General features: G+C 40.9%; 1 protein-coding gene across 2 annotated transcripts in view; it reads left to right on the plus strand.

Annotated features, from left to right (window-relative positions):
* Positions 1 to 25251, plus strand: part of SRGAP1 (SLIT-ROBO Rho GTPase activating protein 1) — a 128986-nt gene that overhangs the window by 79477 nt on the left and 24258 nt on the right. Inside the window, exons 5-14 of one of the 2 annotated variants that reach the window (XM_088522928.1) lie at positions 1426 to 1608; positions 1996 to 2124; positions 9638 to 9859; positions 10601 to 10702; positions 13477 to 13674; positions 13794 to 13878; positions 18257 to 18284; positions 20431 to 20533; positions 23726 to 23786; positions 23930 to 24007. In XM_088522928.1, the coding sequence (XP_088379054.1) occupies positions 1426 to 1608; positions 1996 to 2124; positions 9638 to 9859; positions 10601 to 10702; positions 13477 to 13674; positions 13794 to 13878; positions 18257 to 18284; positions 20431 to 20533; positions 23726 to 23786; positions 23930 to 24007 (1189 nt within the window). Of the gene's footprint in view, positions 1 to 1425; positions 1609 to 1995; positions 2125 to 9637; positions 9860 to 10600; positions 10703 to 13476; positions 13675 to 13793; positions 13879 to 18256; positions 18285 to 20430; positions 20534 to 21031; positions 21066 to 23725; positions 23787 to 23929; positions 24008 to 25251 lie in introns of both variants that reach the window. The other variant, XM_088522927.1, reaches the window with a different exon arrangement.

Raw genomic sequence — 25251 nt, forward strand, 5'->3', positions numbered from 1 at the left:
TCCATGCCGCTGCCGTGTCCCCTCGGTGGCACCTGTCTGTGGATGCTCCCCAGGGGATAGCTCAGTGCATCCCCCCAGGCTACTCTGTCTCTGGAAGCAGTGGCCCACAGCTCCGCTGCAGCAGGGCAGCCCATAGACCTCCCTTCTGGCCATGGCCCTCGGAGGGGGTGCTCGTGGTTCGTGTGGCCGAGGTCCAAAGAGAGCATCTGCTGGGAGAGCCCTCTGGCACCATGTCAAGAGGAGAGGGGGGCCCGGCTGCCCACTTGAAGAGTCCTCCCTGCTTTGTTTCTTGTTTGGATCTCAAAAAGATTTAAAAGGCCAACGCTGGGGAAGGCGGGAAGGGAGTTTCTGTGGCACCAGCGGGCATGGCTCGTTGGTGGCTGTATCCCCACACCATGGAGGCTGGGGCTGAGCCTGGCCCTGTTTGACAAGAAGGGGAGGCCGCGGCTGCACCAGCCCCTCTCATGTTGTCCGCACAGACGTGTGGCTGCAGCTGAGCCCTCCTGGCTGCAGAAGCAGCGTGTGCAGGGGGAGATAAAGGCAGTAACTTGGCGCTGCATGGGAAGGGGGAAGCGTCTTTGCTGGTTACTCATCAGCCCTCCCGCGGCGCTGCCCCATCCGCTGGCTGCGCGGCGGGAAGCAGCAGCTTCCCCAGCCCCTGACTGCCGGTCCGCTGACTGGGCATGTGTTCCCACACTAAAGCTGCCTATTCTCCCTGCGGCCTTCCCCTTCCCTCCGTGCTAACGGGGGCCTGTTGCTTTCAACTGGGGCACGGCCAAACTGTTTGCTTAAGACGGAAGAAGTCAGAGAGATAAGCCACTGCCTAGATTTAATATTGTTGCTCGTGTTTCAAGTTTTCATTCAGAGACAAAAGCCTGAGGTTTAATGACAAGGATTTGTTCTTTCCTATCCAGGCAATGAAAAAAAATTCCCCAAAGATATTACCTGATTTCAACTGAAACAATTGCTATCTTGTGGCTAAATCACCCACCAAAATATTTCTGCAACACAAGGACCTTCTCAGAAGAAATGACGCAGAATACAAGCCTGTATGCTTACGTTATTGCTCATTGTCCATCATCTTTCTTTATTCATAACGATTGGTAAAGCACTCTGAACATTCCGAGTGTTACATATGTAAACACTTGTCTATAAACAGACTAGGTAATTCTGGCATCATGCATAGGCAGTCATACAAAGTCAGTCATGTAGATAAAGTCTATAGGCTTGCAGTTAGCTGTTGGGATACAATTAAATAAACTGGAAAAGAAAATGGAACCAGAAGTCTTCAGTCTGTGTTGGCAAAGAAATTTAGATAAGATCTGTGCTTATAAGACTGTTTTACTCAAAGACTCTGTTCTTTTTGTGTAGGTACCCTTGTATCCTCATTTTCCCTCAACTCTCTTTTGACTCTGTCTTCTGCAGGTCATGAAAACTTACCACATGTATCATGCAGAGAGCATCAGTGCAGAAAGCAAGCTGAAGGAGGCAGAGAAGCAAGAAGAAAAACAGATTGGGAGGTCAGGAGACCCTGTCTTTCATATTCGACTAGAAGAAAGGCACCAGAGACGGAGCTCTGTAAAGAAGATTGAAAAAATGAAGGAAAAAGTAAACAGTGTTTTTGTTTTGCTTCATTTGAAGTAAATTCAACATGTTTCTGAAATTCTTTAGCCTGATATTAGATAGAGGAGTCCAGATGGGAAATAAAATTAAAAAAAAAAAAAAAAGAAAACATAATAATCTTCATGAGTTACAGAAAACTTGATTTATTTTCAGTTCAGAGAGGGGAATACTTGCTTCCTAGTAGAATTCTTATTATATGATTTGAAATAAAGTACTAAGTTACCTCTTTGTAGTCTATTTATTATATATATAACAAGCTGACCGTTAAGGATCTTTCTTGATAATAGGAATACGTGCTTGAATTGTTACTGTTTTTGGTATCTATCAAAAATCAAGTAGCTCAAATTCATTAATATACAATCTCCTTCCTAGCGTCAAGCAAAATATTCTGAAAACAAGCTGAAATCTATTAAGGCCCGGAATGAATACCTGCTCACCCTTGAAGCAACCAATGCTTCTGTTTTCAAGTATTATATTCATGACCTTTCGGATTTAATTGATGTAAGTAACACATTTGTTTTTATGTTTGTTCTGTCCAAAAATATTATGCATTTTTATTTTGCTTTTCATTTTCAAAGGGAACACTAGCGATATGAGTTCCTACAGTATGCTTATCATCTGTAATGTTCTATAATATAACTAGGACGTTTTCTTTTAAGCTTTATATTTCACAAAACAAGGTGTCAATAGGATGCTGAACCTACTGCTTTAACGTTAGAACATTATGTTTCTTCTTGAAGTGGCAAAAGAAAATCTGACAGTAGCAACACCAAAAGTAGACATTTCCATTGTATACTTTAAAAGGATTTCCACAGTAAAAAAGGGGATTTTTTTACAAGATAAACTTCTTAAAACGGCATATATTCATGGTATTTAACTCAAAATAAGGCATTTACTGTTTGTCTTCAAAATCATTTGTTTTTATTCAGTCAGTCATTCAAAAATACGCTGCTTTTTATTCCTGTTGCATGTAGTTTGCAAAATAGATAGAATCGATCCAGTATTCTATATTGTGAAGAGAACTTGTTACCGATTTTCAGTAAGTTATTACTGTGAAGATATCTTAGGAGACTGAGGTGATACAGTGATGTTGACTTCAGCAGTGTTTGGTCTGCAGAATCTCTGTTATTGATGGAACGGAGAGAATCTCCCACGGTCAGCCATGTCCCATGCTCTCTTTTTAGGCTGACCTCTTTTGATACAGAAAATATGGAGATAATAAACACTGGTTCAATAATATTCAGTGAATAGTGATGTAGTGTTAAATAAGGCAGTGGGTTCATCCTGAGTATGAAACGCTGGATACTGCAATGCTTTCTACTGCGGCAGTGGCATTTGTTGTTTACAACAGTAAACATTCCCTTACAATCATTTCTTTTGCGCTGGTGGGATGTTCATCACAAAGGCAAACTAACTAAGCTGTGGTTTGCTATATAGCATAAATGCAGCATTTGACAAGAATTTCTCTCTTCTTTTGGCTGGAGAAGAAAACCTTAATAAATAAATAAAAAAGTACTTACTGAGGGGAATGAACTAAAACAGCTGCATAAGTCTGTTTTATTGTATTTTATTGAAATACTGAGAATCATTTTTCTTGGTCATTTTTTCTTATAACTTACAAAATTTTGCTTGCTTTTGTTGTGTTTTTTTTTTCTTTTTCCTTGCAATTTTTCCCTCCACATTTTTTTCTCCCCTTTTTTCTTGTTTCTTTCTCATGTGAGGTAGCAATATGATTTTCTGTGTTTTCAGTATTTCTTGCTGTCCCTATCTCAGCATCCCCTTTTCCTCTGTATCTGTCACTGCTTTGTCTCTTCTGATTTCTCCTGGCTTACTCTACTATATACAATCCCTGTCCAATCTACATCCAAACATTTGCACATCCTGCTCCACCCATTTGTCCTGCCCAGGCAACATTTACCAGGCTTCTGATAGATAATTAGGGCAGAAACCTAAGGACAAGTGGCCATAGCTGCTAGGTAACACGCAAGTGAGAAGTTGTCCCTACCTATCAGCTAATTTTTGTGGATGTTGCTTAAAGGCTGTTGGTTTTGTAGCTTTTAGATGAGGCATGTCTGATAAAGGCTTCATCATGATTTCTAGTGGGAAAGGAAAGGAAAGGAAAGGAAAGGAAAGGAAAGGGAAAGGGAAAGGGAAAGGGAAAGGGAAAGGGAAAGGGAAAGGGAAAGGGAAAGGGAAAGGGAAAGGGAAAGGGAAAGCTGTTCTTTCCCTCTGTTCCCAGCTACAACACCCCTTCAGAGGTCTCCCCTTCAGAAAGATGTTGATTGGGTCTTTTCTCCTGTCTACTGTTTTGTGACTCACATTTTTGCTGAGATGAGTTGTCTCCAGTTTGTGTTTTTCCTTGGTCAAAGCAGTCTCAGGCTGTTTTAGACATCCCTAACGTCCACGGAGTTTGCCATAGCAGGGAGAGCTGGCAGGAGGAGCCAAGGCCCCGAAGCCTCTTAAAGAACCGTGAGGAGAAGCCGAAGCCAAGCTCTCCATGCCTGTATATACAAGACAAAACTCAGTGGAATTAGTGCTTAAAAAAGGTATTTGCACAGCCACGAAGACTAGGAATTTATAGCTGCTATTTTCTATTGGAAGTGTAAGTTCTACAAAATGCAGTAGTGCAAGAAAAGGATAACTACTTAGAGTGCTTTTTTTCAAGCAGTGGATTAACATAGGCAATAACAAATTCTTTTGGCAAAATGGCTTTAGAAATGACTCTGAGGAATTTAAATGGAAGATCTAGAAATCACATTTTTGTACAAGCTGGCTGTAAACATGTGTAATCAGAATTTGCTTCAGAGCCAACTTAATCCAATTGTGGAATTGTTTAAATGAAGTGTCTTTCAGGCAGTTGTATTTAATCAGAATATTCTGTGAAAGCACTGGTATCTAGACAGCGTGTTTACTACTTGACAAAGGAAACAGTTTTTGTAAATCCTAGAGTCTTGGCAAATTTGGGGGCTTATATCATTGGAATGTGAGACACGCTTCCCACTGACCATATGTTGCAACACGCCAGATTCATTTTGTGAATCTGTTAATGGAATGGTACAGGCTTGAGTTCTCAGAGTGGGGGTGGTGATTTCCTTCTTTACCTTCTGCGCTTTGTCCCCAGCTGCCTTCCTTTCTGTGCTTTCCTAATCTTTCTCTTTTTGCTTATCCCAGAATCACAGAATGGTTGAGGTTGGAAGGGACCTCTAAGAGACCATCTAGTCCAACTCCCCTGCTCCAGCAGGGACACCTAGAGCACATGGCACAGGGTGGCATCGAGGCACATTTGGGAGATCTCCAGAGAAGGAGACTCCACAACCTCTCTGGGCAGCCTGTTCCAGTGCTCTGTCACCCTCACAGAAAAGAAGTTCTTCCTCAAATTCAGGTGGAACTTCCTGTGCTTCAGTTTGTGGCCACTCTCTCTTGTCCTATCTCTGGCCACTGAAAAGAGTCTGGTCCCATCCTCTTGACACCCTCCCTTGAGGCATTTATACACACTGGTAACATTCCCTCTCAGCCTTCTCTTCCTTGGGCAAAACAGGACCAGCTCCCTCAGCCTCTCCGCACTGCAGAGATGCTCCAGTCTCTAACACTTTCAGCTGAATAGTTCCCGTGTTTTATTGATAAAGATGTCTGGTGAGAATGCAGAACATGTAGGGAGGAGTGCAGTAAGCTGTGCAATGTACTTGCCTGTGTTTGCAACAATATTGGAGAGGATCATGAGATATTTTTGTAACAAACAGATGTTTATAGTTTTTTCATTTGGATCCCACTGCAGCTGGATTTGTCAGGCCACTATGGAAAATCCTGAATTGCAGTTCATAAGCTGAACTTCATTTGAACTGTTCAATTCATTCATTTCATTAACAAAGCTCAGTGCTTTTGATTTAAAATGATGATGTGTTGGTCATAATCTAAACCCTTGTGATAAAAGCAAAATAAAAAATATTCCTGCAGTCTTAGCTGGATGTTTTAATGTGCTTGGTGAGCTGAGGTTTTGGACCAACCTTTACCAAGAAGTAGTGGGATAAACATGGTTTGATGTATAGTCTATTTCTGTCCTCTGCATATTTGTAGCAGGGGAATTTGAATTTTCTGTTAAATGGGATATTTATTCTCTGTTGAATATATAGCAGGCTCCAGTTCAAGTGAAGGGCAGAATTATTTTTTTCTTTATTCGCATCAACAAAAAATTAGTGAAGAATGTTTTTAACTAAATTAAATAATCTTCATATAGTATGTAGAAAATTATTTGAAAATCATTGCTTTCAGAAGAGTGGTGGAGTGCACAGCCTTGCTAATCTGCTTGTTATTAACAACATCTGACCATATGGGGCACATTATAATTCAGTTATTTGAAGGTTTCTGTGTAATTGAGATTACTAGATTTATCTGGGCACAAGAGGAAGGCAGAGACCCTTTTTCAGACTTACCATGTATTCATGATCTGAAGGTAAATGCTCAGAAGTTGTGATCAAAAGAAATTTGACAGTAGTTCTGCTGCTGAATGAATACAATATTTATGTGTTGATCTTTGTTAGAGTGGTATTTCTGACCCTCTAAATTTTGCAGGCTGCAGTAATGCTTTGTGTGGTGAGAAGCTGGAGAACATCTAGCTGTTGTGAGCTTAAGTTATTCTCTAAGGTGCTTTGTTAATCTTTCATAGAATCAAGCTTAAAACCCAGCTAAAGTGTATGCAGCTCACAATCTTTATTACGTAAGTTCTCATAAATATGGTATATACAGCCAGGTCCCTTTGATTTAAATGTTGATGTCAGTGTAACAGGGATGATTAGAAAGTGACTTATTAGAGGTTAGCACTTTTTTTTATGAATTTCTCTTTCTGCTGGCATTACAATTTTATTATTATTCATGAGATGAAATGAGCAGCTTGGTTGTTTGGTTGAAGCTCTGTGCTAAGCACTGCAGGTTTTCTTTTTTTTTTTTTTTTTTTTTTTTGTTCAAGCCTAAATAGACTCTGGGGTGCAATAAAGACAGTAAATGCTCTTGAGACTGCTTCAGATTTAATTCCAAATAAGAATAAAATGCAAATTACAAAATTAATTTTTCACACATATCCCAAATGCATCACTCATCTCCCTCTACTTTGCCCAACCAAAAGTCTTTATGAAGCTTGAAATGCAATAAAACACATAGGCCATGACTTCACTCTCTCATTTTTCATCTTGCGAGTCTTACTGCGCCACCTGACATCTCATCTCCCAGCCCGTGGATAGACAGCAGATTTCATTAGGCATCCAAGCTGTAGCCAGAATGTGCTGATGAATGAACCTCACAGATTCATATTTGTTTTGGCTAGAAGTTTGGTTTCTCATTTGCACCTTACAAATCTTCTGGATGTACAAAGTTTCCCTGGAAATCATGCAGGTGTGCGCGCGTGTGCGTGTGCGTGGGTGCTTCTTGTGAACCTGAGGCTCTGGAGCTGTTTTTCCTGTGTTCCCCGCCTGGCCAGACTGCATGTTGTGGGGACAGCAATTTAGGGGCCCTGAATTCTGATTTCGGTCCTAAAATGGATAAATGCCCCAAGTGCTGTCTCCATTTTCCTATCATCTCCTACTTGCCTATCACAGATTAAACAGGGCCCTCCTCCTCGCTGAGTAGCCATGAGGTGGTAACAGACCCATTCTCAGGTTAAGAATTTGCAGGCCTGCAAATTTTGGAGAAAGAGAATTATATTCCTGCAGAAGCAAGAGTTATAATATGGTTAGGAGTTCTTATCTTTTGCTATTAAAACAGATTTTATTTCTACATATAATCTTGAAGCAAAAATCCAAATTCAAGCATTTTAAATTCCCTTCAAAGAGCCATTGTGGTCAAGGCATTTGCTGAGGCCTCTGGGTTTAGTTCCTGTTTCCTTTACAGGCTTTAAGATTACTAAGAAATGCCTTCTTCTGGCAAGATATTCTGCTTTCTCTGGAGAGTCCTCGTGCCTGGCTGAGAAGCAGTGTCACCCTGCACTGCTGTCATTGCCTACAAATGATGCCCATGCCTTTCAGTCACGGGCAGGTGACAGCCACAGCGTGGATTAAGGGTTAAGCAGTGAAGTTCTTGACAGAGTCACAGCAGAAAGGCAGCAACCCCTTATTTCCACCTGCCAAAAAGCTGCATGAGAACCCGTGTATCCATCACTGAAATCAATCGGCTTCTGTTTGTTCTCTGGTCCAAAATTCAGGCTCTAGATGCCCGGAGTTTTTAACACACGGATACTTGGCCGCTCCAAACCAAGTGTGGCCCTCTGTTTCTTATTTCCTCTCTGTTTAATCTTCTGTGAGGTCTTTCCAAAGCTAATGCACATGAAGTGAAACAGCTGTCCTGATGCACTTTCTTATCATCACTTTTAGTCTGTCTTTTTCATCCAAGATAGTGAATTAAATGTGAGATCTGACTTGACATGGAACAAGAGAAAAACACCGAGAGAGTTTTTCTTGTAGAAACATGTGCAAACAATTTTATTTTTTTTTAGGCTGGAGAGCTTTGAAATATGGATGTGCTTAAGTATAGAGGTTGAGTGATCGTTTTAGTAAGTGTAAAACAAATTTCCATTGTATAAATGCAAAAGAGAGAGGTTAAGCTGTGTGCATTTGATAGAACATGACATCTATTTTTTTCCCCTTTTTTCTTCTCTGGTAGATTTTAACTGGTTCAAGAGCTGTATTTGGGTGGACATTCCCATCAGCAGCACTGACCTGCAGTACCCTCCAAGGCTGAAAGCCACTGCTGATGAACATAGTTTTGTTGTCAGTGTTGTGGATAGAACAGCCCTCCGTCGTCAGACTAAAAAGGGCAGCTTGATCACTGGTGTTTAATGTGTTAAACGTAAGGCAAGATGCGAGTAGGTTGTTTCTCTCCCCATTGAAGCTTAGAAGAGAGAGGGTTAGAAGGAGATACTTAGGAGAAACTTAGAGGGAGAACGTAGGAGCTCTTCTCCCCATAGGTGTTGGGTCGCTGTGAGCCAGGTTGGGTCAAGCCTCAAAGCACTGTTGAAAAAGAAATGTTTTGTGTGCAACTGTGAGCAGAGCAGCAGGCGGGTGCTGGGTGAGAGGGGCCTGTGGTCGTCCTGCCTTGGTGGGGAGGGAAGAAGCTCCCCAAGCAGCCCCCGAGGATGCTGTTCCCTGCACAATGTGGGGGGAAATTAAGAAAACAATCACTGGGTACACTCCTGCTGTGACATTTTGAGAATATATACAGCTGTTCCTCTGAAATATTAACAGCTTATGAATAATGCAAACCAAGGGGTGTTTAAAATTCAAGAACACGCACAACTTTACATTTTACCAATTAGATGTCAATTAGATTTCTCATACATTTCAGTGTTATGCTCACCCCTAGAAAGAAATCATAAATTATGACTTCCTGCATTTAGTAACATGATGTACATTGCTGGCTCTGTCAGAGCAAGGGGAATAAAGTGTTTACAGCCAATACATTGTACTATCAGGGGAAGGATGTTAAGCCATTCTCACTAAAGCAAAAAGCTTCCTATATGGGTCACTAACAAGAGAGACTAGTGAGGCCTTTTGGTTTTGGTTTTTTGTTTAGGCACAGGCAGGAACGGTTTCAGTTTGGTGCTACTATTGACTTAGATGGTAGTGGTCTCTCAGACAGGGTTTAATACATGATCCAAGGCTTATCTATGCCAACAGTATTGAAAATGCCACTTCTCTGCAGAGCCCCAGACCTTCTCATGTAAATGTGGTAGTTGCACATCTGTACCTTACATGCAAATGTACCTGCATTTCCATACTTGTGTATCTGATCTGTCTTCTGAGCTCATCCATGGATCTTCACTTCTCTTTTTCTGTCAATAGAATGAGGATACTAAGACACTTACATCTTGATGCCAATATTGCATTTTTATTTACAAAGTATTTTGTAAAATATTTTGAAGATTTAAAAAGTGTGGACAGAAAATTATAATGATAACTTGTGGTTTGAGGTATTAGTATGGAGTTCCTGCCTTTTAGTTTATTTTTTTCTTCCTCTGCTGTGTTATTAGTGTTGTGATCTTGGATACCACGCGAGTCTGAACAGAGCGCTGAGAACTTACCTCTCTGCAGAGTATAACCTTGAGACCTCCAGGCACGAGGGCCTGGACATCATTGAAAATGCAGTTGACAGCTTGGAGCCACGAAGTGACAAGCAGAGATTCATGGAAATGTACCCCACTGCCTTTTGTCCACCGGTGAAATTCGAGTTCCAGTCTCATATGGGTGATGAGGTCTGTAGTTAGTGACAAATGCAGGAAACCCTGTGGTGACTGTGTGTCTGTATATAAAGAAGCTTTCCCAGGCCTGAAATTTGATTTATTTTCAGCAGGATATAGATGTTATCCTTCTACAAGGAGTTTGGTAAAAGCTACCCAAAAGCAAACGGATCAGCAACAAGGTTTCGCAAAACTGGCAGCAGCTACTGAGCTGCTTGAGAATTTCAGCTATGTTTCACTCCATTCTGCCTTGCCCCATAAACACACTGCTGGCCAACCCATGGCCAGCCCCGTACTGGTGTAAGCAGTGACTAATATCTTCACTACCTGCCCCAGCCCCAGCAGAGGTTGTGGGAGCGACTCAAGAGCAGCTGCAGAGCTGCTCCAAATTGCGCTCAGGGAAATGCAGCCTTTTCCCCTTCCTCCTCCCACATTATCATCGTCTTCTGCTGTGCCAAGTGCCTGTATAAAACAGAATACAGAATCACCTGTGTATATCTTTATTAAAGGTAGCTACAGGGTTTTCATTACAAAGCAGCCATACAATAAGGCTGTGCTCTGTAGTCATAGGATGTGGTATGTAGTTCCCTATCTTGTAACATTTAAGTGCTTTAAATGTATATAGACAGATTTCATTGTCTGCTTTGTTACATTTTAATAGCTTTGATAGGAACTCACCTAGTTTTACAAAGAGCAACCCAAGACCGTGGATTTTTTTTTTCTTTGCCTCTTATGGCCTTTTTGATTCTTTGTTAGGTTTGTCAGGTCACTGCCCAGCAACCTGTGCAAGCAGAGCTTATGCTGAGGTATCAGCAGCTGCAGTCGCGACTGGCCACGCTCAAGATCGAAAACGAGGAGGTAAGATCCTTGTCTGCCCCAGCTGTGCTCTGGACACAGTTTTCAGCGGCGCGTCGGACACTGCAGGATGCTGCAGTGCTTTCTGCCTGGGCAGAAGATATAAAGGATAGTAAAATGGCTTCAATCTGTGTGAGCTATTTTAATTTTGCAAACCAAATACTGGCAAATATGCTAAGCTGGAAGTATATAAGAAAAAGCTCTTTATACACCCTTGCCTTTCCTGATAGTTGGAGGCATTTCAGGGGATGTAAATCAGTGCGGGATTTGGCATGCAGTAAGTGTGGCTTTGTTTGCCCAAGTCATGCATAGAATAGAACCAGAACAAAACACCAACATATGTTGGTTTCACATAGCCTCTGTTCTTTCAGGAAAGATTTGAGATCTTTCATTTTCAAATGATGAAAACATATGTATATTTGCATGCTTTTATACTGCAGTCTGCCTTTTTTTTTTTTTTTTTTTTTTTTTTTTTTTTTTACTGTGTGTTCAAACTTTTATTTGTCAGTTCAATTCTGGGAAAATAAACCAGTTCTGTAAATATATTTTGACTCAGAGAAAAAAGCTTAGTCTTTTTTAGCTAACTCTTGTATTCGTTTAACACATATATATTGTATAATAAGTTGAATTTTAAAGGAAGCTCTTATATTCTAAACAATATGTACTTTGTAAAACCGTGTAATGTTTGGTTGCGTACAATCAAGTGTTAATTCTTTTTCGGATTGTTGAAATTACTGTATTTTCCTCACAGCTGCTCAGTCCAGTTTTAGGAAACCACTGAGCGGAGAAGAGTTGAAACAGGATGATTTTTTCCTTCATTCATTCGTGTGTCCATCAGCAAGCTGTACTGCTTGAAACCTGTTTCTGCTAGCTTAGAACTGAACCGTGAAGGTCACTGTCAATGTAGAGCCTCCTGTTGCAGCCACCTTTGTAGACCTGATAAATATGGAAAGCCTTAGATTCTGCAAATACCTTTTTTACATATTCAGCTCTCTGTTAGAAGATTAAACGTGCATCAGATAGATGTGCATGGAGCAGGATAAAATTACTCCTACCCCAGCTTGCTACAAATGAGTAAATGTGTTGGATGTGGAGACTTGTCCTGAGATGCTAAAAGAAAGGGCATTTGGCAAGCGACATAAAGTGTCACCAGGGTCTAAGTTTCTGGAAGTCTTGCAAGTTGTTTAGTTCGTTCTTGAACGATGTACATAGACCTCAACAAAAATCCTGATATAACCAACTATCCTCAGATACTGTATGAGTATCTGTGTGGGTACTTTACTTACTTATCCAAAGCACTGAATTTCCGTAGTCTCCTTTCAAGGGAAGGTAGATCCTCACCTGAATATAGACATTTAGAAAGTCCATCATTTACTGTCCATATGGTCACCATACAGAATTCTATATTTGACAGGAATTACAGTGAATGCTTGCTAGAGAATATATTTTGAAGCTTTGTGATAAAAAAGCCACCGAGTTACTGTCTTCTGTGCCTCCATCCTCAAATTGCTACTTCTGAAGGGCAAAGGAACTCGGACCATCTTTTGTGTTAGCTGAGTCAAAATCTGTTATGCTGTCAGCTAGAGCTATTTATAAATGGCAGTAGTGAATGCCTATCATGGGAATAACTCACCTAGTAAAGTGCTCTTTTCTTTATAAAGAACAGAAAAGCTATGCTGTTCTCTATTCTGGCAGCAAAGGCAGGCTGTATAGTGGGCACAAATTGCACTTTTATCCAATTTAAGGTAGTGTAAAAGGTTCTCCATTTAAATGAGAACCCATTCCTATGTTAAAATACAGAAGTTATTTCCTTGGTTTTTTGGCGTACCTTTTTAGATTAGAATTTTTCTCATTCTGTTTTATGTCATGAGTGCCTAGCTCAAATGCTAACGTCCATTAGACATGTAAACTAGTCCTTTTAAAACTACCTAAATTCAGAAAAATAGCTCAAGGAGGTGGAAGGTGACAAACGCACAAGGAAAGAGAAAGAGTTTTTGACATTTGAGCGCAAGGGCATGGAGGAGAGATGCTGACAGGCATGAGAAGGAGCCGATCCTGTGCTGGAGGCATGTGCGGAAGTGCATATAATTCTGTGAGTCTCTCTGCCAGAGACCCTTCCAGCAGAGCTTGGAGGTAAATCACATCCTTGTGGATCTTGACAGTTACTTTTACTGTGCTGTGGAGATGCTGCCTCTGTGCCCTGGTTTCCGCTGTGAGTGTCCATGCTCCACAACCCATAGGAAGAGATGCAAACTGCTCTTTCTCCAACCTACTCCTCCAGCTGCACTTCTGCTGGCTAAACACCACTACACACCTGGGTTTTTCCCATGGAAGAACATACAGCCACATCCTCAGCTGTACCTCTGTTCAGCCACGCTCTCACCTGGAGGTTTGACCATTCAGAGCAGCGTATCCATATTGCTCGTTGTCCCAAGTCACAGGGACCGGAATTGAATCATGCCACATTTCTCTCTGATTCTCATTTCAAGATACAAGTGCCTGAGACTACCATACAGACAACACAAGAGTACACCCGTGTTTGGGGGCTGCACCACAGTAAAGCAGAGAACTAAACATAATATCTACTAATGTTATTCTTCAGATATATATATAGAGAGAGAGAACATATATATGTTCTAGTGGACCTCACTTTTCAAATTAACACATCACAGTAGGAAAGTGTGCCAGAGGATTCATTTGAGTAAAGAGCTTTTGTTCTAAGCTGTACTAGTATCTATTCATCTTCCCATTTGATAAACTGTGCCTTTTGCCACCAGGTTAAAAAAACCACGGAGGCCACCTTGCAGACAATCCAAGACATGGTTACCATTGAGGACTACGATGTGTCAGAATGTTTCCAGCACAGCCGCTCGACCGAGTCGGTGAAGTCCACGGTCTCGGAGACGTACCTGAGTAAGCCCAGCATTGCAAAAAGAAGAGCTAACCAGCAGGAAACTGAGCAATTCTATTTCATGGTATGTTGGTTGCTTCCTCGTCCGTGTGACACAGGCCAAACACCTGAAGTGAATGTTGTGCAGAAGTTCCTGGAATTTAGGTCACATACATAATAATAGCTTGGTCTTCGTCTCTACAGAAATTCAGAGAGTATCTGGAAGGCAGTAATCTCATCACAAAGCTTCAAGCAAAGCACGACTTGCTGCAGAGGACACTTGGAGAAGGTAAATATCTCACAATAAAGTGAAAAATGATTTGAGGTTATATAGTGAATATTTCAAATGTTTGAAGGGGAAAATTAAAGCTTACCTGTCCAGTAAGCAGAGGCCTGCTTTTTTTTTTTTTTTTTTTTTTTTTACCAGTCATAGTTTTGGTGCAGTGGTAAGACTATGTACTACAAATTGATTTTATTTCCTCCACAGACAGTCATATCCACTGTGCAAACATTTAGACAATTAGACAAGTGACTCTATCTGGAAATGGAGCTATTGAGTGAAAAATCTCAATTCTGAAATGAGAGCTGACATAGTCTGTGTAGGTTGACTTCAGAGCTGTGCCAAATACTTCGCTCTTCCCAGCGATTCCCGTTGTCTTCAGGTCTTATTTTAAGAGGTGAAGAAAGTGATTATTTTAACATGGCAAGTTATTCAGGACCAGTCTCTCATACTGGATTTGCTACTGCAGCTTTCCTGACGTGCATATTTGAATGTCCTTCTTGCAGCCTAACTCCTCAATGGAGTATTTATGAAGGTAACAGGTGAAAACCTAACCTCACTAATGGTGGGATTCTGCAGAGTGTTTACTTACAGAATGAGTAGAAGCTTGATTACTGTTGTTTCATGCAAAACTTTTTTTTTTTTTATCTTATCCATTGTCCATAAGCTGACTTAGATGTCCGTGATTAAATGAACTGAAGCTGCGTTATGACAGTAATGAATCAGCCCCTATATACAGTTCCAGCTAGTCTCTCACCAGTGTTCTCGCCAGGCACTTCCTCATGGACCCAGAGGAGAAGCAGATTCATACTTGCCTTAAGGAGTAGCCACACAGTGTGTTACAGTCTTGAGAGGAAGTGAGTTACACAACAGAGTAAAAAACCCCTCCTGAAGATTAAGGACTGTATGTAATTCAAAGTTCAGATTAAAGAAAGCAGACTTGTTCTTTCAAGAGCAATAGGATATGGCAATTTATTTTCTTTTTACTGCCAAAAACCTGTTGTTAATCAAGTCTTTTCTTACGTGCAATGCAAAAGACAGTTCTACAAATCCAGTTGTGGAGGTGCCTAAACAGCCGTTAACATTTCTGTGACTCAAAGCCCAAGTCCAGAGAGTGACTGCAGTTGGGGGATGAGAAATAAAGAGTGTTTTGCTAAAAGGCTGGACTCTAGAAGTTGATAACTGCTTTTAAGCAACTTACTGCATTGTCTCCTTTTTGGTAGAAGTTTTCATATACTAGGGTTCTGTTTTAAATGTATGTGTTCAGCAGTTTAGTCCCACAAAACAACATGCAGTTATGTTAGCCAAAACTAAGGAATTTTTTTCCTCCAAATATTTACAGAAAACATATTTGGAAAAATAAAATAAATGTTTGTTATTTGGAAGCCCAGTAAAATACATTTTCATGGAGTGAAGGGGAAAAAAAAAAGCAACAGAATCCTTCTCCTAATGCATGTTTGGAAAAAAACAAAGGGAGAAGTGTAGCAAAGGAAAATCAAAGAAAAACTTCTCAGCAGGATGACCAAAGTGCTAAACTGCCATCAGGGTCCAGGTTATTCTGCCATGCTCAGGCAGGTTTGGACCCTTCTGCTTGAGGAGTTCCCTTTGACCCAAGGGCGTTGATCTCTTTTGCCCTTTGTTTTTGCAAATGGTTGTTGTGTCATCACACCGTGGCACATAGAAATGATGCCCCAAATGTATGCATACATTTTCAGATTGGAGATTTGAAGCAAAAGCCATCATTCTTGCAGGTTAAAAAGTTCAAATATCCCGTTTTATTGAGAAAGTGTGTCTTGCATTGCAATGTACATGCCTCAGAAGGAAGACCTGGATTCTGTGCATGCCTCAAATGGAGATGGCTGAAAGAGTACTTTTGCAGTGGAATTAAGAACATTACTGCTGTAGCTGGTATAGAAATGAATTTATAGGAAATGATCTTAACCCTGGCTCCCTCAAAATGCCTTTTGGAGCCTTTCATGTCAACAAGACAACAACGCATCAAATAACAGAGGGTGTTGTATTAAATAACATGGGGGAGAACAGAGAGAAGAGAAAGGGCAGGAAGGGGTTGCTGATCTGTGAGGTTGTTCTTTGGCACCCTCTCTTGCTTTTATCTCATCATCTCTCCCCTCTTGCTGTGCAGGATGAGGTAAGCTCAAGCTGTGGGGCGCGAGGTTAAGGGTTACGCAGTCCTTCCTCATGACTTAAATATGAGCGAGGCCCTCGCTGGGCCTCACCGTCCCCGGCGGCGCGACTGACAGCGGCCAGCGGGCTGTGCCGTCACTGGGGGGCCAAGTGACATGAGCAGGGGGCATTGAGCCGGCCTCCCTGTTCAGAACTGCTCAGCTGAGGTTCTCAGAAGCATCAGGGAAGGTGTGGACAGAGTCATCGTCCAGAGGACAGCATTAGCAAGCAGGGAACAGGATTTCTGTGAAATATGTTGGATACCTGGCAGTCAGGATTGTTCTCAGTGATGTATACATAGGAAACACACGGATTGCCATATTAATTCAAACCTGAAGCTCATCTGTTAAACAAGGCAAGGGGAAAGGTAAGAAAGCTAACAGGAAGTTGTAAAATAAGTTGTTGTTTTTCCAGATAAGTCTTGCCCTGCTCTCCTACGTATCAGAGGTGTAGTTAAACCCCAAACCTGGAATTCTTAACATCTTTCCTATGTTTTCCCAGCATTCATAATTGAGATTCTTCATCTCAGTGAATTTCCCTTGTTTTTTTTGTTTTGTTTTGGTTTGGTTTTTTTGAGTAGGGAGAAAGAAGTTGCTGACTTAGCATCTCCAGGACATAGATTTTACATACTCTTGTTCCCTCTTTTCACCTCTCTAAAATAAATGTCATCAGTCTTTACGTGTCTTACTAATGCCAGATTTTCTTCCCAAACCTTGTTCTTTGTGTCACCATTTGCAGTTCCACACCCTTCTGCTACTGCAAGATGTATTTTCAGATGAGGGTATTCAGTGCAGTCCAGTATTTCAGGCGCAACTGGATATTGCCACATAACGATGTTATGTTTTGCATACCACTTTGATTTTCACTCTTTTTGCAGCCTGATGTCTGATAATGCTTTTTTTTGCCTGAACTTTGAAACAGAGTGGTCTACTCACACGTAGTCCAAACGATGCTCAGAGTGATTTTCTGAGTCAATATTGTTATCTGTAGTTGTTAACTGCATAAGTGTTTATTTCTTCCCCATATTTTTTATTTGAGCTTGTCAATACTGAATTTCCTGCGCTGTTTTTTGTCTTGTTTCCTAATTTGATTAAACTCCTGTGAAGTGCTTCACAGTTTTGTCAGAACTTGATGCAAATATTTTAGTCATCTGCACAATTTTCTGCCTCCCTTGCTGCTGTGATCTCTCTACGACATTAATAAATGCTTCATGTAGGAGGACATAATGGGGAGGCTCAAATGAATGACTGCTATATCTGGCGTGATGAAAACATGGATTAATTCCACTTAGTTTCCCTTTTGTCTTGTTTTTGATCAACGATAATATTTTGCCACTCAGTCCATGCGTGTTTAGTTACTTTAGTAGCCCCATGTGAAGAAATTTGTCAGGGGTCTTTGAAAATCTGCATAAGTTAATCCAACTGAATTGCCTTTATCCACTGTTTTACTGACAAATTCAAAGAATTCTAATAAATTAATAGAGCATGATCTAGACCCATCTAATAGACCCCTTGGGGATACTAGACTGGTTGGAACTTACCATATCATGACCTTCCTGCTGTTTCATTATTTTGCTTTTGGTTATTGTGTGTTTCCATAGTGCACATGCCTGACTCACTGGTTCACAAAGGTTACCAGGAACCTTTCTGGAGGACAATGTTTGCTTCTCTACAATGCTCTGCAGTCGTCACTCTTCTTAAGTCTGTGTTGCATAACTTCCAAATGATAGCATTGTAATTTTTTTCATGTGATATGCAGCCAAAAGAGAAGAGGGAGTCTTTTGTTAGCAAGCCATTGGTGCCCAGAGCTCCCCACTTTTGGCACTGAACAGGTTTAGGCACATGCAGAAATGCAGTCTTGTCTTGACACATCTCTATTTCCATACTGACCTGGCCATTAAGTACAGGAGCGTAGGCAGTGGAAGCCCTTTGGAGCTGTGCTTCGAATTGCTCACAGCATCAAGTGCCTCTTCAGCCTATGGGCAGGCTTCTGAGGGGTCGCTTCCTGCACGCGTTGGATTTTAAATGGGACTGTGGAGAGGGTAGATAATTGCACAGCTCTGTTTGTTGTATAATTGTTCCTTTTTGCTAGTACCCGAAAGCTGGGGTTAAATAAAAATTGTTGAGCATAATTTACATATTAAAAATGTATTTATTTCCAAATTCTACACATGATTGTTTCCTGTTCATTGAACTCTTTTTAGGTCACAGAGCTGAATACATGACAACAAGGTAAGGCCTTTTTATTTGACTTGCTTTAGAGAGCTATGCATGTAATAAAATTTGAGGAACTGAAAATTTTAGAACCCAAATTCTTATGGGTATATATCTTTAAGTTAACACTGAATAACCTGCCTCTACCAATGTCAACATATTTGGCATTTTAACAGGTCTGTATATTCCCAGACTGGCAGGGAGGGAGTGTTGTATCACACTGCTTAGTGCAGTGCATACTTTTTTACATACTTTTTAGTTTTTTTAGTGCTATTCCTGTGAGCTTGCATCCCCACGCCAATACAGACGGGCTCACTGCCACAGTGCAGCGCCGGCAGCGTCACAGTGTGGGACAACGGCCACCCCTCGGGTCTGCAGTTGCCACTTGTGGCCGTCACAGCTACAGGCACCACCCTCCGTCCTCCAGGCAGCAGGAGCATCCAGCCCCGCTGCCCTCGGCTCACTCCTCCCTTCCTTTTACCTTCCACCCATCCCAGTTCAATGCCTTCCCTTTCTCCTTTGGAATTCCCTGTCCCATCCATCAACTCTGAGTTAAAAGAAAAATAATAATGTTGCCCTCACAGCCAAGAAGTTTGTGTCCAACTCTTGCTCTGTGTTCTAGATTACATGGTTTCATACTGTGTTTTCTGCCTGGTCCCTCTATCCTGGCAACATCTCTACAAAGACTGCAGAGCTCCCCTCCTTCTATAGGTCCCTAGTCCATTTTGACTCTGTCCACTGGACTTTGTCACCCTCTTCCCTTACACAATTCCAACTGAAAATTGGTGGCAAATCAGAGTATTCATCCTTATTGCTGGCAATTAATGTGCCTGTACACTTAACTTGCCCCTGGATGCTACCGGGTACCTATGGAGGTCACCAAGCCTATACCTAACAAGAAAAAGTTATTTCTTGACCTCACAGCAGGTGACACATCAGGTTCAAAGCATCCTGAATTCCCTCTTCTGCAAGCAGCTGGAGGAAAATGGGGTACCCAGGTAGTGTTTTACACTAGTGAAGTGAGGGAACAGCCTGAAGCCATCTTAGCATCCGTCTCCTCACAGCTCTAAAGGTCTGGAAAGAAGCCTTGAAGGAGCAGGCCCAGCCTGTCCCCTCCTCAGCACCGCTGCCCCCGTTCCTGCCCCACCGTTCAGCTTGGGTTCCCGTTTGCGAGCCAAGCAAATGGAAATGTTCTTCAGAGCCAAAGTGAAAATATAGAAGGGAAGAGATGTAGGTATTATAATGATGGGCCAGATTCCCACCACTGTAATGTTTTTGAAGTATTGTTCCTTACCCCATCCTCCAAAATCATTGATTTTTTTTTGCTGAATCCTAGAAGAGGCATAGAAACATTGGACTGCTGATGCAGGGGAATTAGGGAAACTGTTGGCATGCAAAATGCCACACTCTTCACAAAATAAATCACCACTTAGAGAAGAATATTTGTTTTCTGTAATCTCTTTCAGTCATAGTTATGACATGTGTAACGTGTAACATACTAGATAAACATTTTGCAGACCAAAGTTCTGTGTGTTTTTTTGGGAGTTGTGCTGGTTTTGTTTGTTTTACATTGATGACTTTTTAAAAATTCTTTTAGCTAATTTGCAAAGTGTTTATGTTCTTGTGTAAAGATGTTGATGATTGAATGTGAAAGGCTAGAGCTCTTCAACCTTATTGGCTCTAGCTGGGGATGCAGACAGTTTGTTCTGGAAGCCTCCGAGGAGTGTGCTGAGCAGCTTTACTTTGCATTTGAGCTTCTCCAGCATGAAGCAGCCCTCCTGCCTGGTGGAGGAGGTGCTCCGAAGGCCCTGGGCTCTGCCCCGGCGGGCAGCGGGGAGCCCAGGGGTGCTGCATGTTTTGTGCATGACAGCAACAGCAAAAGGCCATTCCAGTTGTGCAGCGTTTGGGAAAAAATGTATATGATAAAACAACATACCAGGGATTCACCAGGAATGTCATAGTTATCCATAAGGAGTGTACTTTTAATGGAAGGGTTCTCTAATCACTATTACGCTTGAATTTGATGGAATGTCTTTGCTTGTGAAGTACTGTGGTTATTTCTCCCTTTACAATGTTCTGTTGTTTTGCCATGAGCTTGCAGACGTTTCGTTTTATTGTGTGACTTAATTATACCTTGCTCAGTAATTATATTCCCTTCCCTTAGGCCTCCAAATCTTCCCCCTAAGCCCCAGAAACACAGGAAGCCCAGACCCCGATCACAGTATAGTGCTAAGTTGTTTAATGGTGATTTGGAGACATTCGTTAAGGTACTGGCACCAGCCACCGGAGTGGCTGATCTCAACACCTCTTACTATAATGGTCAAGACCTCATATGGCCTGAGGCAGATCATTATGTTTGAGTCTGTCCTGGGGCTCTTTCTTTCCCAGTTGATCAATATAATACTTCCTGAAGTCAGAGGGAAAGCCGAGGTTTTGTTTCTCACATTAGACTCACTACGATTTTGTTAATCAAGTAGAGATAGTTTTGGCAACCTGGGTTTATTTAGGGACCGCAGCTTCATTTAGATCTAGGAAACAGCAGTGTATCCCACAGCTTAGTGCAACATCCTGCTTGCCATTTCAGTTACATTCGGTATTCAAAGTCTGTGGAGAAGCAGGTTTGATATCCAGCTCTAGATTTCCTGTGACTTTGGGAATTTATTATATTGTGTGAAATTGTGATCACCACTATTCTGGTTCTTGTATCTTTTCTGTATTTACTATCTTCTTCTTGTTCCTACTTTTATTTCTAATAATGCTTCTAGCCGGGGCCGGAGGAACTCTCACACAAGACACCAGGTATAGTGTGGTGAAAAGAGAACCCTCCCCGCCTCGCTGTCGGGTTGCATTCACGCCTGGCTCAGCGTTAGTTCTTTCATTGAGCTGAAAGGAGAAGTTTGCATTAAGGAACGAGTATATGACTGTAGCAGGCAAAACTGAGCCAGAGCATGACTGTGGAGTGATTGAAGTCTTAAAGGATGGATGTATCCTTATTATCTAACAAGCACCTGCTCACCACAGTCAATTAGTGTTCCTGTGATCAGAATACTATGTTAAAGGAGAAAAAAATCTTCAAAAAGTATGTAACAATACATTTACAAATTAAGTGACTGAATCCTAGCTGTAAGCTCTGTGAACTGGATTTGCATGTTCCATAGATTTTTTTTTTTCTTGCTGTGAAGTGTTGCTGGCAGCAAGTATTTGCAGAACCATGTTCTGTTTTCTGTGGCACCATACCAGTTTAGTTGTCTTTGAAAGGAGTTTGCAGCCAGCCTCAGTAAAACTGTGAAAAACGATTGTTGTTATGCAGTGCTGCAAACCATGGTGCAAGAGATGAATATCATAAGCAATTTCCTGCTAAAAGATGAAAGTAAGCAAAGAAACAGAAACTCCCACAACAAAAATCCCGTTATTAGAGAAGCACAAATGATGTGGGAAGAAACGCTACCTCATTGTGTTCTCTCTCCTTGAGAAGGGTTCTCCCTGGCAGCAGAGGTGTGAGCTGGCTTGCGAGTGGAGAGCATCCTGCCCAGAAGCTCTAGAAACCCTCTGTGGCCAAAGATCGTGTCATTCTTCATAGGGATGAGTCCTTCTGACAGGAATGGAAGGATGACAGCTACTAAAATCCAGCATTGCACCACATTGCTTTGCATTACATTTTTGCATCAAAATACTCACTGGTAAATGACTGATTGTTGGCTAATTACATCAGATTAAATTCACAGCAGCAGCAGGGTCTGTGTTCTCGACATCTCACCCACGCAGATTGTTACTTCAGACTATGTCCCTGTCATTAGATCCAAAACCCAAAGCTGGTGGTTTAGATTACTGAAGAGACTTGGCTAGCTATAAATCAGTGCATAGCTTTGAACAGATGAGAGCAATTTTCTTTTTGGTAATTTCTTACTGCAAACTATCTTCTCAGAGGTTCTACTCCCTCTGCATGAATCAGTACTAACAGGAGATGCAAGTGCATGTTGTGCATGTGTTCTAATATTTTGGGGAGGGTTTTTGGATGTCAGAGGGTTCAGGGTATGTAAAGATGACAAAATTCCTGGTTTAAAAGTTGACCTTTTTTTCCTTTTCTTTTTTTTATTCAACTGATACTGAATCAAGACACAACCCAAATGGAAATTTTTGGTCCAGATATTATTGACTTTGGCTAAGCAATTTTTGTTAGGTTTAGATTTAAACGACAAACAATCAAGCCACAATTTAAATAATCTAGTTACCAACCCAGTCTTCCATAAGCCCCACTAAAGCAACATGGAGCACACAGAAGATCAGGGGTTAAGTTATCTCAGGAAGTGCATTGCTTCAGGGCTTCGGTGTGTGTTATTTTTTCAAACATATAAAAATAGTTGGCCTCTCTGCTTGGGCTTAATTCATCATCCTCCCATTCGTGTAAATCGGCATGAAAATGAAGGACTAGTTTATAAGTGAAAAAGCATGTTTTGAGTTACAAGGTACTTTTCAAATTCATAATTTTGTAGTATGGACTGGTTTTATATTAAACTTACAGATGAATTAATCACTTCTCTGAGTGCTTACATATTTGAAATTCAACTTGGAAAGAAAAATTATAGCTTTCAAGACAAGAATTTTCAAGGTGCCTATTATTTATGAAAAAGTGTTTTTTTCTAGCATAAGCACTAGCTTTGCTAAATAATTTTTAATCATGTGGTTTGTGTCTCTAATAGATATTTGATGACTGAGAGTTATTAATGTGCGTTGGGTAAAACATTGTTTCTTGAAGTGCCCAACATACATCCAAAATACTATGGAAGTTCTTTTGGAAAAAAAAAAAAAAAAAAAAAAAAGGTGCTTTAAAAAAAAGGCTAATCATTCAGTGAAAATCAGTGTATGCTTAACTCATGCCCCTACCACTGCAAGCATTTCTTACATTAAAACACCTCTTTTTAGCAGTGTCACCTGTTTTTTTGTCAGCACATTTCTCCCCCCTCCTCCCATCATCCCCATGAATTAGGCCCTTAGCATGTAAGACTTTCCCTGCCAGGAGAAGAAAGGTAAGTTAGATGAATCAGATCAGAAAGGTCATCTTCATGATGGACTATTATCATTAACATTAAATTCAAAAGAAAAGTTCACTGCTTTAACTCATTTGGCTTCCGAAGTCTAAGCTGAATGCATGAGCTTAGGTGTCACATACAGTGTCAGGCAGATACAGTGGTAGAGACAGAGAATGAAGGCTGCAGATTTCCTGATTCACTGTTTTTCATTAAGAACATTAATCCTTTCTTTTCACCTCTTCCTTCTCCCCCTCCCTCTAATAGGAAGAGAATTCTGTTAGAAATACTTTCTTTGGTGTTGTGGGTTTTTTTTGTCAGCACTGTATGTCCATCTGGATTGATAAGAAAACTAATTTTCCCATTCAGTGTAGGGTAGGGAAGTTTCCTCTTTCAAGTTTGCAGTACACGTTTCTGCTTCTGTCTTTCCAGGATTCAGGACAAGTCATTCCTCTCATTGTGGAAAGTTGTATCAGATTTATCAATTTATATGGTGAGCTCTAAAACACTTTGTGACATTTCTTTGATCCCCTGGCTATTTTGTGTGTCTTTGGCATTTACTGCTACAGCTTTGTCAAATTAGCTGATTTCTAAAATAGATTCATTTCTCACCACTCTTCCCCATCTTTGCTTCAGGTCTTCAGCATCAAGGAATTTTTAGAGTGTCTGGTTCCCAGGTGGAAGTCAATGATATTAAAAATTCATTTGAGAGAGGTAATTGCATTTTCAGATATTCAAGCACCTTAATATCTGACACTTAAAAAATCTGTTAAATTCTAATTGCCCTCTTGGCTTTCTAAGTGATTTGCCGTGCACTTTGTGTACTGCATCTAAAACTTTGCACCATCATATTCCTAATAAAGTGTAATGTAATTGATTTTCCCCTTGTAATGTCTCAGGAGCTTGAGGTTATGTTCTACCCTTTGTGTAGCCAAGGCATACAGCTCTTGACTTAACTGCAAACTTCATTATTTTGTTCATGGTAAACTGCAAGGCATAGTTTTGTCTGTATTGTACTTTGAAGATCTTCAGAAAGGAAAGATTATCTTTTTAATTAGATTCAAGAGACTACTTAGTGCAATTTGAGACTGCTGATATGTGATCTTGTGGAATATGAGCGGCGACTTCGGAGTCCCTCTGCCAAAGCAGCATCACGGTCAGTGCAGTCACAGCTTGGGAAAGAGCCATGTCCGTGTTCAGCCACGGGTTTCATTCCTGAAGGAGCTTCAACACCAGAGACGGAATCATGGGAGAGATACCAGGAAGTGAAAATAGCTTTTTAAGCACGAATAACTGGCAACACCAAGCCTAGGATTGCTCTGCTAGTGCAGCCACAATCCAGGAATCCTCTAATTGTGTTTAAACAATACCCATTACGTTGTTTTTCAGTTTTATGTCCTCTTCCTTGGATTTTAGAACCTGGGTTTTAATTTCCAGATCTTTTGCAGATTGTCTGCTAATGGAAAAACCCTTGGAGCAATAAGTCTTGTGACTGATACCATGAAAAAATACATACAAGGTTTTTCTCCCTTGTATTAGTTATGTAGGTTGTTAAACCTGATCTAGTCCTTGACAAAATACATGAGGCAGCTTTTTTTACATGCTAAGTGAAGCCACGCTCTCTATTTATTTTTAAATTTGCTTTATTGTTAACTACTTCTCCTAGGTAGCATGAGTCTGGAAGATGTCCACGTTTCAAAGTGCTTCAAAATGAAGATCAAGTCTCTAAAATACACATAGTCCAGTCATGGACTTGAGGGTTTCAGTTTCCCTACATTGTACCACAAAACTGTTGAACATATTTCTGAATGTTATGGGCTTTTTTAGAATGAATGTAGAAAAATTTGCAGTTTGAAAGGTTTTTTTTGCTGTTTGAAGAGTTATTTTATTCCATTTGCTTTATGTAAGGTCCCAAAGAATAATCCCAGAAGTCCTCTTCAGTTAAGAACATTTGCTCT

Source organism: Tinamus guttatus, unplaced genomic scaffold (genome assembly GCF_059628265.1).
Source record: "Tinamus guttatus ecotype Peru unplaced genomic scaffold, ASM5962826v1 Tinamus_guttatus_pri_ptg000171l, whole genome shotgun sequence".
NCBI lineage: Eukaryota > Metazoa > Chordata > Aves > Tinamiformes > Tinamidae > Tinamus > Tinamus guttatus.